This window comes from Vulpes vulpes, chromosome 11, assembly GCF_048418805.1.
Source record: "Vulpes vulpes isolate BD-2025 chromosome 11, VulVul3, whole genome shotgun sequence".
NCBI classification, from domain to species: Eukaryota; Metazoa; Chordata; class Mammalia; order Carnivora; family Canidae; genus Vulpes; species Vulpes vulpes.
Genome location: NC_132790.1, coordinates 100,171,600 through 100,185,222, shown reverse-complemented (window position 1 = coordinate 100,185,222; position 13,623 = coordinate 100,171,600). Strand labels below are relative to the sequence as shown.

At 39.2% G+C, this 13,623-nt stretch overlaps 1 protein-coding gene and 1 non-coding gene across 3 annotated transcripts in view; both read right to left on the bottom strand.

Annotated features, from left to right (window-relative positions):
* Window positions 1-13,623, bottom strand: part of GMPS (guanine monophosphate synthase) — a 94,332-nt gene that overhangs the window by 63,966 nt on the left and 16,743 nt on the right. For both annotated transcript variants that reach the window (XM_072727222.1, XM_072727224.1), the window contains 2 exons: window positions 6,392-6,570; window positions 2,579-2,693 (listed from right to left, as the gene is read on the bottom strand). In XM_072727222.1, the coding sequence (XP_072583323.1) occupies window positions 2,579-2,693; window positions 6,392-6,570 (294 nt within the window). The remainder of the gene's footprint in view (window positions 1-2,578; window positions 2,694-6,391; window positions 6,571-13,623) is intronic.
* LOC112925424 (U6 spliceosomal RNA) lies at window positions 12,807-12,912 on the bottom strand. The gene has a single exon (XR_003236118.1). It is a non-coding gene; the product is annotated as a U6 spliceosomal RNA (small nuclear RNA).

Sequence of the window (13,623 nt, the reverse complement as noted above, 5' to 3'; positions counted from 1 at the left end):
TTTTTTCAGGTCACGACCCTTCAGAATGAGATTAGAGCAAGGGCTGCTGATCCAGTGTGGATCCAGGGAGCTCTAAAATGAATCTCTACCATCCCTTTAAGGTCTTTCTGGTTCCTCTCAGTGTCGTCATTGCCGAGGTCAATTTTGTAGTTGTTCAGGTGAGCTCCTTTTTGCTGTCTTGTGAGTCTTAAGCCAGTGATCCAGATTCCCAAGGAGTGGGTCTCCAGAGGGCCTCGCCCCTTCCCGGTACCAAGTGTGTGCTCCCAACCTGTGCAAGGGTGGGCTTTCCAAAAGCAGTGAATTGAGAAATTCTGCAAATGGTAATCCGGATGATTGGTGTGTTTCTCTTGGGCCTGGCTTTCCATTATGTTAATGAGGGTAGATAAATACTGTGGCTTTAATGGATGAAAAATTAAATGTATGCCGTGAATTTATTGGTTTGAGACACTGAAAAATTTTCATTAGACAATGTTTACATACCTCACCCGAAGAACCTTTGAGAGTGTATATATGAAATTTTAAAATATGTTAATTTACTTTAAAACAATATGTACAGCTATAAAAGTTGGGGTTATTTTACCTTTGAATATATACCGAGTTCCTTAAATACTGAAACCTGTGGACTTTATGTGCTTCTGTGTTTTGCTTTCCTATTAGATCATGTAGGAAACTGTGTTCTTATTGGTAAAGGGGCCCTCACTGAAATTCAAGCTTGGAAGGATTTCCTTTGTTGTTTCTGATTTTCTTATTTGGTTTTGAGGGATTGGGGTATGGAGCTAGAGGATGTGTGGAGGGATCCCTGGGTGGCGCAGCGGTTTGGCGCCTGCCTTTGGCCCAGGGCGCGATCCTGGAGACCCAGGATCGAATCCCACGTGGGGCTCCCGGTGCATGGAGCCTGCTTCTCCCTCTGCCTGTGTCTCTGCCTCTCTCTCTCTCTCTCTCTGTGACTATCAAAAATAAATAAAAATTAAAAAAAAAAAAAAAAATAGAGGATGTGTGGAGAGGGATTTCTCTAACACTGACATCTATTCCACAAGCTTTTTCTAGGCGCTTATTTTATTGCAGTGTATTAAACTTCTTTGATATTAAAAAAAAAAGTATCTCGCTTCTGACAGTAGAAAAAGGCAAATTACTATAACATGTCAATTAATAATTACTCAGGGAGTACCTTCCCAGCTAACTCAATTTTCAAATGATATGGTTAAGTAAGACGCACTGTTAAACTATCTCAACTAAAAAATCATTTTGCTTACAAGCACTAGAGATAACTTTTCTTAAATGTATTTATTTCTATTCCCACCTCCTTAGTATATAGATCTTATTGAATAAATCATTCTAAGTGAGAATCCAGCGCGTTTCTGGCTCAGTATTATCTATCATCTTATTCAGTAATCATATTCTACTTGTCTAATAAACCTGTACTATTTAAAGTAACTTAAAAAAGTGTCAAAGTAGCCAAAATAGAGTTCTTAACACTTAACTCATACAAGAATAGTTTTATCTCTAGATCTCAGTCCCTATTTATTGTTTTTGATACAATATTGTGTCACATACTGTATCAATAATTTTGATATAATCAAAATTAACATCACCTGCCATGGCACACACTGACATCACATGCCTCCAAACGAGATGGCTCTAAGGGCACAGCATCACTTCTGTGGTATTCCAACCAAAAAAAAAACATAACCTGAACCTAACCATGAGGAAACATCAAATAAACCAAAATGGAGGGATAATCTACAAAGTCACTGAAATGACCTTTTTTTTTTTTTTTAACTGTCATGGTTATGAAAGAGAAGACTGAGGAATGGTTCCAAAACAAAGGAGCAGAAGTGACGACTAAGTAGAACACATGGTCCTGGATTGAATGCAGTACTTACAAGGGACATCAATGAGAAAAACAATGAAATGTGAATGCAATTTGTGCATTAAATACAAAACTGAATCAATGTTAACTTCCCCATTTTGCTATCTATACTGTAGTTACACAGGACAGAGCCCTAGTCCTTTGGAAATACAAGTAACAGGATATCATGTGTGCAACTTACTCTCAAATGGTTAAAGAGTAAGGGGTGGGCGCCTGGGTGGCTCAGTGGGTTACGCATCACTCTTGATTTTGCCTCAGGTCACCATACTGAGGTCATGGGATTGCGCCCTCCCCCCCATCATTCTCTCCCTCTGCCCTGCCCCTGGCTCATGCACATGTATGCGCTCTCGTGCTCTCTCTCAAATAAATCTTTTAAGAATATATCAACAATAAAAGAATTGAGAAAAAATATAGAGGAGTTCCATATACTATTTCTGTAACATGTAAATTTGAATGTCTTTTTTTTTTTTTTTTTTTTTTTTTTTGACAGTGTTATGTTGTATGCAGTGATATAGTTACAGCTCTAAAACAGATTTCCACTCAGGTCAGTTTTGCCACACTGAAACAATCTGTAAACAGCTGTAACACGCACAAATTACCTCATAAAACTAAACATGCTAGATACTCTAAAGACAGAAAATATTAATACAGTGAGAGTCACAAACAGAATAAATTAAGTCCACTCTTCAGGCAAATTCACAGATGTACCTGCATGCCATAGCAAATTCCAAGAACGGGCTTGCCAATAGTGAATATTGCTGGATCAAACCAGGGAGCATCCTCTGCATACACAGAATTAGGTCCTCCAGAGATGATAATAGCACTGTGGATTTAAGGAAGAGAGTCAGTGAAAAATCCTCTAATGGCTAGTTTTTATCACAAAGTTTATGCCCTCTCCCCCTTCAAGCATGGAGGGAGACTCAGCACAGATTCAGAGATTTTGTTAAGTTTTCAGTATATTGTAGCAGCCTTCACACAGCTTAATCATCTCTATTCTATTACAACATGTGAAAGTCCATCAATTCAACCAACATTCACTTGTTAATAAGTACAAGCTTCCAATACATAAATTCTAATGTTTCTAACTGCGAAGGTTTAGCATGAATTTGTTTTGTCTTCCTCATTAATGAAGGACATAGATGAAAATTCTAAAGGAAGACGGAGATTCTGAAAAGCAAGGAGTACAGCAGGTCACAAAAGACCCTGGATGACTCAAAGCAAAATACAACAAAGGAAGACAGGATATGAACAATAACCTAACTCTGCCTGTTGAAAATCTGTCCAACATTCTCAACAGTTTTCCCTAGGGCTCTGGAAAGGCAGCTAACATATGAATTTGCCCATATGGCATTCTCTCAGAACCCAAGCAATACGGTAACTTCACTATAATTTACAGAGCATTCTGTGGGTTAACTTGGGAACCGAACCGTTATTATAGGAAAGGCTGAAACTGAGGCCTATGCTCCTCACCCGGCCACTGATACATCTAATTTGGCCCTCAGCATACACTCCAAAGATTGAGAACATTCTAACATATTACGAATTTTACATAAAAATCCAGATTTCTGGATTTTCTTTAGAAAGAAGGGAGAAAAAGTCTGACAGCACTTGACCTTCACTCTCACATGGCTAAGAATAACTGGAATCACAGAGACCTGAACCTTCAGACTACTCATGTTCCCCGGTTTGCCATACATGCCCTCTTCTACAATACAGGAGTATCTATGCTTGTCACTTAATTTAAGGTATCCTCTAGCTCATTTTAGGTCTGAGTTTTGCAGGAATCCTGATTTATCTTACATTTCTAAAGGAAAATGCATTATAAGATCTAACCAAAATCTTCTTCCAAATTTAAGCAAATCACTTTATATTAGCAGCTGCCTGTCATATAAAAACACACAAACTAAAATGCAGGTTTATAATTCATTAAGAATGATATAATAAAAAATTCATAAAAATTACAAGATAGGATGTTTTTAAAAAGCATAACAATTCAACTGACCTCAAAGACCCCACTTTTTGAACTTTGTATTGTTAACATGAATTATGCTATTTATCATGTTCGTTAGCCCACCTCCTACAAAAGAAACTAAAGACAACCTCCACATGATGAATCTTACATCGTTAATGTAACAATCCAAAAGGGGTGTAGTGTTGGCCCTATAGATACGCAACTTAGCTCTTTAAAAATGCATAGGCTAGGGACGCCTGGGTGGCTCAGTGGTTGGGCATCTGCCTTTGGCCCAGAGCATGATCCTGAGTCATGGGATCGAGTCCCACATCGGGTTCCCTGCATGGAGCCTGCTTCTCCCTCTGCCTGTGTCTCTGCCTCTCTGTGTGTGTGTCTCTCACTAATAAATAAATAAAATCTTTAAAAATGCATAGGCTAAAATTCTTTAAAACATACTTAATTATCAAGACCTGTAGAATTTCAGTACGTTATACTTAGTTTTATAAAAGATAACCACCCCAGGGCTGCCCAACATCCCTCATTAATCTGCTAAACAACTCAGGACTATAAGATTCTTAATACTATTAAAAAGAAAAGGCAATGGACTTAGTCAAGGCTGTAACTCAAGCAGTACTTAAGCCAATTATGGAAAATTCTTATCTCAATAACTCTTAAGAAGAGCTAATCATTCATTCTGAATCTCCTAGTCCTACCCTGCAATTATTTTGAAACTAACTTGCAATTATAAAGCCAATAAGCCACAAGGCATTCCAAATACCAATCTGAAGCAGGTCAAGCTTCCAGACACATGTAGGTTAAGATGTCTCTCTTCTCATAATATCTAATACTCTAGGAAAAAGATGGTCAAATAGGTATCTCAGCAGAAAGGATTATAGTAAGCAAAACAGTTCTATACTCCTACACAGAAAGAACCTCTAGACACAAGCAGGACCTAAGATTTGTTTATGACCAGGTGGCAAGGAAAAATAATTAGCGTTCTATTGCCAAGTATCTGGCTTCTTATTCTCTAACATTTTAGCCAACGTTAGTTTGCTGGAGATATTCTATTTCGGGTGAAGGAAATAAAGGAGTTTAGATGTGACATAGAGCCATTCAGAATTCTCATGTGTTTTGATTCCCTAAAGCTGTTCCTCACTGGCAAACTGAGACAGTCGAATTAGAGTAACTCAAGGGTCCCTTCTTACTCTAAAGATTTTACAGTTTAAAAGAGATGACTGTTTTTAACTGTACCCTAAGACTAGGACACAGTTAAATTTCAATCTGTCTTTTCTGATTTCCAATCCATTCTATTTCAGAAACAAGAATCACAGGATAAACATGTCCATGAAGCCTTTAAAAGTTAATCATTTCTCTAATGGAAAAAAATTACATTTTTAAGATAAATTAACATTGTTATCCTGGAAGAAATACAGCATTATTGTCTAAGACCCAATTAAAGTAATAAACTGCAGTTGCTTGCTTCTGGTAACACTCTTAAAAAAAGAGTATCAATTCCATGAGAAAAGGTATAGCATTAACCAGAAATTGTTAAAGGAAGAATATATATATATATGTTGGCTACTATTTTGACTAGTTCTGAGCATATAAGCTGTTGAATTAGACCCTATATTAGACTTGAGAAATCTTCGTATTTTAGAAACTCAGTATCTTGGGGATAGGAGGCAAAAAAAGACTCATTGGACACAAAATTCTTTTAGCCACTGTATATATTCCTTTGATCAAATGCTCTGGGATGAATGAATGACTTAATATTCAAATGAAAATTTCTTGTAACTGTGCAATTAAAATTAGGGTAATCTTTTTAACTAAAAAAAGGGAGGATCCCTGGGTGGCTCAGCAGATTAGCACCTGCCTGCCTTCGGCCCAGGGCATGACCCCGGGGTCCTGGGATCAAGTCCCACATAGGGTTCCCTGCATGGAGCCTGCTTCTCCCTCTGCCTGTGTCTCTGCCTCTCTCTCTGTCTCTCTCATGAATAAATAAATAAAATCTTAAAAAAAAAAAAAAATCTGAACGATGGAAGAAAATTTCTTGTAAATCCACTGCAGAATAAATAAAAAAACTTAAAAAAGGGGGGGGGGGGGGTCCCTGGGTGGTACAGCGGTTTAGCGCCTGCCTTTGGCCCAGGGCACGATCCTGGAGACCCGGGATCGAATCCCACGTCGGGCTCCCGGTGCATGGAGCCTGCTTCTCCCTCTGCCTATGTCTCTGCCTCTCTCTCTCTCTCTCTGTGACTATTATAAATAAATAAAAAATTTTAAAAAAAAATCCACTGCAGGTTTTGTATTCATTTAAAAAATTCAGTGCCTAGGGCGCCTGGGTGGCACAGTCAGCTAAGTGTCTGACTCTTGGTTTCATAGAGGCCCACTCAGGCTCCATATTCAGCATGGAGACTACTTAAGATTCTCTCTCCCCCTTTCTCTGTCCCTACACGCTCTTGCTCTCTCAAATAAACCTTTAAAAAAGAAAAAATTCAGTGCCCAAGCAAATTAATAAAAAAAATTCCACAATCTAAGCTCAATCTCATAGAAAATATAAGTGAAAAGTCTACCGGAATCCTTGCTCTTTTATGGCAAATGCTGGTGTTTCCAAGGGAAAGATTTCCGACTTCACAAACAGTTCTCTCACTCTTCGATCTATGACTTTCCCGTACTGGGCACCAGCATCCAGAATGACAACAGCTCCTTCATAGTGGTGGCCATCCTTGAGGTCTCCTCCAGCATTCTCCAGCTGCAAATATTAAGGCAAATGTCCTCTTAATTACAAAATTTAGAGCTCCTTTAAAAAACAGTGGTCACTATCAGTTCCAAAACCACACAGAAAAAACAAACAAACAAACAAAAACTGTTAACCTAGGACTTTGAGTTGCCAATTCAAAGCATACCTTTTAAAGGGAAGATTTTTATACATATTCATAGATGGGCATACATAAACACTTTAATAAAAGCCAGCATCTACTGAATAATACAGTCACCTTTATACATAAATGCTTATCTGATAAAGTGGGTATACAACCCAGCTGTGCCAAAATATAGTCCTAGTTTATGCCTGGTGTACTGGTATTATTACTAATAGTGCCTCCTTTGAATCTCAAAAGCATCCTAGCTTTACTAATAAATTATAAGGTCATCCTATCTAACAGTCACAGCATTCCTATGAGGGATACACTGATGAGGAACTGAAAGTTTGCTGCCAGAGTATAAGCATGCTCAAATTCACCTGATTGGGTTTTTTTTGTATTACTGGAAGAAAATGCTATATATACATGCATCTAACCCATAACATCAGAATTTTAAAAGGCTTTTTAAATCTCATCTCTGTCAACTATACATTGATAATGCTTTTCTGGAAAGCAATTTGGCAAAATGTAAAATTGTTAACTATGTATGCTAAAACAGCTACCTGGAACCGACTTCAAACTGATGCAAGAGTAGGTGGGTATGGATGAAACCAGATTACTTATGTACCGAAATGACTGAAGTCGGATGAAAGGTACACAGTGTTCATTTCAGTCTAGTCTCCATTCTGTTTTTGTATATTTTACATAAGAAAAAACTTTAAAAACATGTATGTACTCCGGAAAAACACTTGTAGGAAGAATATAATAATCCCATTTTAAAATATTTCATCAAGTAAAAGAATGTATATGGACGTATAAAGAAGATACCAACGGACAAATAAACAGAAAAATATTAACGGAGGTTGTATGAGACTGATAAGCTACAGGTGATTTAAAATTTTTTTTTCTTCATACCCTTCAGTAGGTTTTAAATGTTTACAACAAACATTCCTGGGGATTTTCCCCCTCCAGCTGTAAAATCTGCACATAAAAAAGCGTAAGCCAGCCCTTCACACACCTATGTAATCCTTTCCATTCCCTTCCTTCCTTTCTATTTATACGAAAAAAAATAAATGCAGACCTCACAAAATCCCTAACACTTCTGCTACAGTAGTGAAACAAGCAACAATAACAGCCATCCACAAAGGATTTGTGAGATGGACCGAACCACAGGCCAGAAAGAATTAGTGAGATCACAAAAATGAAGATTTTAATCATATAAATACTGAACAATGAATGTGCTGAAAAAGCAGATCACAGAAAGAAATTTATAGAGTGCAAGAAATGCTAAAACAGTTTCCTTTCAGACCTTTGCCCTTAGTCTACACACAAACACTACTCTTTAAAGAATTTATCTAAAATCCCTTAATCTTACTTTTTTGTAAAGAATAGAAAATGTGGGAGCGCCTGGGTGGCTCAGTCGGTTAAGCACCTGGCTCTTGATCTCAGGGTCATGAGTTCAAGCCCTGCACTGAACTCAGGCAGGAAGCTCCGCATCCAGCGTGGAACCTACTTAAAAAAGAAAGAGAGGAGAGGAGAGAGGGAATGGAGGGGGAGGAGGGGAGAGAGGGTCGGAACGTGCTGGGGCGCCTGGCGGACTTGGTCTGCTCCTGACCTCAGGGTTGTGAGTCTGAGCCCCACGTTGGGTATAGAGATTACTTAAAAATAAAAGACTTTAAAAAGAAGTGTTTTTGAATGACTACTTTGTTACTGTGCACATTTCTCAGATTTCAGTCCCTTTATCTCTATCATACTGTTTACCAAATCCAAGTACAACCAGTTTTTACATCGTAGGCAGAGTTCTCACTTTGCAAGATACCAACGTGCCTAAATTTGAGTTATGATTTCTATCACGGTTTCGTTAACACGAGTCTGCAACAACACGGCTCAGATTTCAGTTACCAGTTCTCTACACTAAGTATAAACTTCACTGCCAGCTCTTCAATCCACAAATCATCACAAATAAATATTATGACCAGTGACCAGTGTGTCCCTTCTTTCAAAGTTTACTGGCAATTGGACACACAAAAGCAACAGCTAAAGTTGTGTTACCTGCTTGTTGCCCAGTGATAAATCCACAGGACATTTTGAACCCATGGATAATCCAAAGGGGGAAGGGATCAACCCAGATGGAACTGTAACAAAGAAATGAAAAGTAACACACCGGAAGTGAAATAAGAATCCGATGTAAATGAGGTTATAGGAGAAATAGGTGGCCACGGCAGTGTGGACACTGCTGCAGTCTGAATGGCTCTAAATGCACAGCCGGAGGAGCCTGGTGAAGGCGAACTTCTCAACATCACTGAGGAAAGCAACTGTGATGAAAAGGATGCCAATGTCCCAGAGAAAGTGACTCTAGGGAAATAATTCACATTATAGAAATTCTCGGAGATATTTCATGACCTTTCAATTGTAAAGGATAAAATGTTGAAAACCAACATTTCTCTTTTCTCTCATATGCTCTTTTCAAAGCATAGAAAAGATATAAAGCGAAGCACCGTTTAAACTAGTCTCGATCAGAATTTCACAAAGAAAACAGAATTCTCACTGTGCTAAAGTTTTAACTTCTACTAAACAGTTGCAGTATTTTATTTCTCTACACTTGTATAATTAACAGTAAGATTTAATGTTTTAAGAAAATATATTTTTTAAAGATTTTATTTATTTACTCATGAGAGACACAGAGAGAGAGAGAAAGACAGAGAGAGAGAGGCAGAGACACAGGCAGAGGGAGAAGCAGGCCCCATGCAGGGAGCCTGATGCGGGACTCGATCCCAGGTCTCCAGGATCATGCCCTGGACCGGAGGCAGCACCAAACCACCAGGCCACCAGGGCTGCCCATGTTTCAACAAAACATTTTAAAACCGGGATCCCTGGGTGGCGCAGCGGTTTGGCGCCTGCCTTTGGCCCGGGGCACGATCCTGGAGACCCGGGATCGAATCCCACGTCGGGCTCCCGGTGCATGGAGCCCGCTTCTCCCTCTGCCTATGTCTCTGCTTCTCTCTCTCTCACTGTGTGCCTATCATAAATAAATTTTAAAAAAATTTTAAAAAAAAAAAAAAACATTTTAAAGGACCTAAAACCTATAACCCACTGATTAATTAAAATTCCTTTGCATGAGGAGCACCTAGGTGGCTCCATCGGTTAAGCATCTAATTCTTGATTTCAGCTCAGGTCATGATCTCAGGATGGTGGGATCAGGCCCGGCAATGAGCTCTGCATTGGGCCTGAAGCCTGCTTAAGATTCTCTGGATGCCTGGGTAGCTCAGTCAGTTAAGCATCAGACTCCTTGCCTCATCTCCGGTCATGATCTCATAGGTCCTGAGATCAAGTCTGTACCAGGCTCCACACTCAGCAAGTCTCCTTAAAGATTCTCTCCCTCTGCCCCTCCTGCAACACTCGTGCATGCACTCTCGTACTCTTCAAAAATAAACAACAACAACACTGCTTCGCATGATTTCAGCTTGCACAATCTTTTCATGGTCATTTGACTACTATATGGTGAGGACTGTCTATTTCTTTAAATCAACTAATTTTTACTTAAATGCATTTTTTTTAAAGATTTTATTTATTTATTCACGAGAAACACAGAGAGAGGGAGAAAGACACAGGCAGAGGGAGAAGCAGGCTCCACGCAGGGAGCCCGATGCGGGACTTGATCCCAGGTATCCAGGATCAGGCCCCGGGCTGAAGATGGCACTAAATCACTGAGCCACCCGGGCTGCCCACATAAATGCATTTTAAAGTGAATAATGTATACTGGTTTCTTACCAATTTTTGAAAAAGTTCAATCATATGACATCAGAGGTCCTTGAGGAAATACTGAATCCTTGCCTCCTCCTTTCAACCTCACACAAAGCTTCAACAACTCCAGGGAAAGCAGAAAGGTCACCAGTCATGAAAGCAAAATTTCCTTTCCCTCAAAACCTAGACTCTACACACTCCTACTTCATATAGAGTTATAAAGCTTGATGAGACTTCCAAACCTTAACCGATTAGAAAAAGGACCCTAATGAGAAAAGAAGGTGTAAAGACAAATAGTAGAGACAAAATTCAACACTACATGACAGAAAAATCTATTAAATCTATTTATAGATCTATTAAAAAGTAAACACACAGGGGTCCCTGCTTTGCTCAGCCTGTAGGGTGTGTGACTTGGGTCTCAGGCTGTAGAGATTACCTAAAAAACCAAAATTCTTAAAAAAAATAAAATAAAAATAGGGCAGCCCTGGTGGCTCAGCGGTGTGAGCCCAGGCTCTGCCTGGGTCTCTGCCTCTCTCTCTCTCTCTCTCTGTCTCTCACGAATAAATAAATAAAATCTTTTTTTAAAAAAAAATAAACACAAAAGCCTAAAAGGTTAGCATGCCTCTCAACTGACTTGAGGTCATCATAATAAAGTAAATGGTCATAAAGATACCTTTTAAGACATCAATAAGACAATAATAAGGACACAAACCATACCAGTGCCCTAATGCAACAATAAGCAGACGAACCTGGCAGATTCTCGTAAGATGGAGATGGTATCATTTCTGGATCTTCCTGAATTTCCAGGCATCACTGAACAACTACACAGCAAAACCAAAAACTAATTGACAAATTATCCTCCAAAATACAAGCTGGTGGGAATAAACCACCACAGTCACAAACTCTAGTGTTACAGCATTTTTGCGGGAAACAGCCTAGCTTCCCTGAGTATCTTGAGATTAGAATTCCAAAATAGTCAACAAGTACTATCTAGAAAGCACAGGGCCCAGGGGCACCTGGGTGGCTCAGTCACTGACCACCTGACTCTTGGTTTCAGCTCAGGTCACGAGCTCAGGGTGGTGAGATCAAGTCCCAGGTCCAGCTCCCCAGTAAGCAGAGGAATCTGCTTGAAGATTCTCTCCCTCTGCCTCCCCATCCCCCCCTTTTTAATTTTACTTATTTATTCATGAGACACACAGCAAGAGGCAGAGACACAGGCAGAGGGAAAAGCAGGCTCCATGCAGAGAGCCCGACGTGGGACTCGATCCCAGGACTCCAGGATCACACCCTGGGCCGAAGGCAGGCGCTAAACTGCTAAACTGCTGAACTGCTGAACGGCCCAGGGATCCCCCAGGGATCCCTCTCACAGGAAAGAGAGGGGAGGGGAGGGGAGGGAAAAAAGGAAAAGAAAAGAAAGCACAAGGTCCAACTCAACTACAGCGGCTGCGGGGGGGGGGGGGGGGGGGGGGGGGGGGGTCTACTCCAATAGTGCATGGAGGGGGGGACCCAAGGTAAGGCTTAAAGGGGTGGAAGTTTAATCACCATGAACCTTCCCACTAACAGGCCAGCCTCCTTACTAGGCCAAGACTCAGAAATGAGGAACAACACTAGAAACCAACACAATTAAGCAGGACAAGGGCAAAGAAGGAAAATAGAAGGGCCATACTAAAATAAGGGTTAGGAATCAGAGCAAGGAATCATCAGAAAACAAGCTGCCATAATTCAACAGAAGAGGGGGGCTCTATAAGAAGAACCAAGATTCCTTCTAAAACTCAGAAAAATTATATTCACATAAAAGTAAAATTACAGAAATCAAATCCCAATGTGACTCAAAGTAAAAAAAAAAAAAAAAAAAAGAATAAGGAATAAACATCCCTACAAGAGCAAGCCAAAAAGAAACATCAAAAAAAAAAGAAGAAAAGAAACATCAAAACTAGAAAGTATGACTTCTAGATGAACTAAAAAAATACTAAGAAAATTATACAAGGCATAAAAGAACAGGAATCAAAATTAAACTACAAACCTAGAATGACCGATTTCAATATTCTTGTTTTACATTTTTATTTAGATTCCAGTTAACAATGTAATATTTGTAGACTTTAGTGATTCAGCATTTCCACACAACACCCAGTGCTCATCACAACTGGACTCCTTAATCCCCATCACCTGTTTAACCCACCCCTCACCCCCCCCTCCCATGACCATCTGTTCAGTCTCTACAGTTAAGAGTCTGTTTTCTTGGTTTGCCTTACTCTCTCTTTCCCACTCTTTGCTCATTTGTTTTGTTTCTTAAATTCCACATATGAGTGAAATCATATTTGTCTTTCTCTGACTTCTCTTGCTTAGCAATATGCTCTGTAGCTCCATCCAGGTCACTGCATGGAAAAATAGGGACCACTTCACAAATCTGCCTGCCTGTCATCCTTGCACAGGGGCCATGCTAACCTTCGCTGTACCAACACATATGCTAAACAAAATTACTGAACTTTAGAGAAAAAAAACCTTTCAATACTTTGGATAAAAAGCACGCATGACTTATAATTCATTCAACTATACATTTGCTGTGCATAGTTTTCTGTATCCATGTTTTCTTTTACAATACAAAGATTTTTCATATAAAAAGGGAACATTCCCTTTGCACCTAGTTATTTCATGTGCTTTACACATTTTCTTATTCATAATGACATGTATTTCTATTTTACAGATGAAGACGATGAGACTCAGATACTATGTCACCTGCCTGGGGACACAATGGCAGAAGCAGGAGGTAGATGTAGCTCTTTTCAAAGCCCAAAACAATTAGCACTTGGAAAAGACAGAAAGAGGAAAGTGGGTAAATAAATATGCATTATATTTTTGCAAGACTACTTTCTTTCTTTTTTTTTTTTTTTTTGGAAGACTACTTTCAAAGTTATTTAAATTTTGGTATTTTTGTATTTAAAAGCAGTTTTATTACTTCAGAAAGTTTGCTTATGTGACTGAATATTTTGATGTCTGAGAAAAGTAGTATTATATACCATACAAATGATTTTGGAAAGTGAATTTTCTCAGTACTAAATCTACTCAGGTAGTTGCTCTCCAAAAAGACACTTTAAGAGATTTCAGTTGCCAAAATGAAAGTTTTAGGGTTAAAAGAGATTTTAAGAACCACCCTCAACACACACACACACACACACACACACACACCATCTGGGATACTC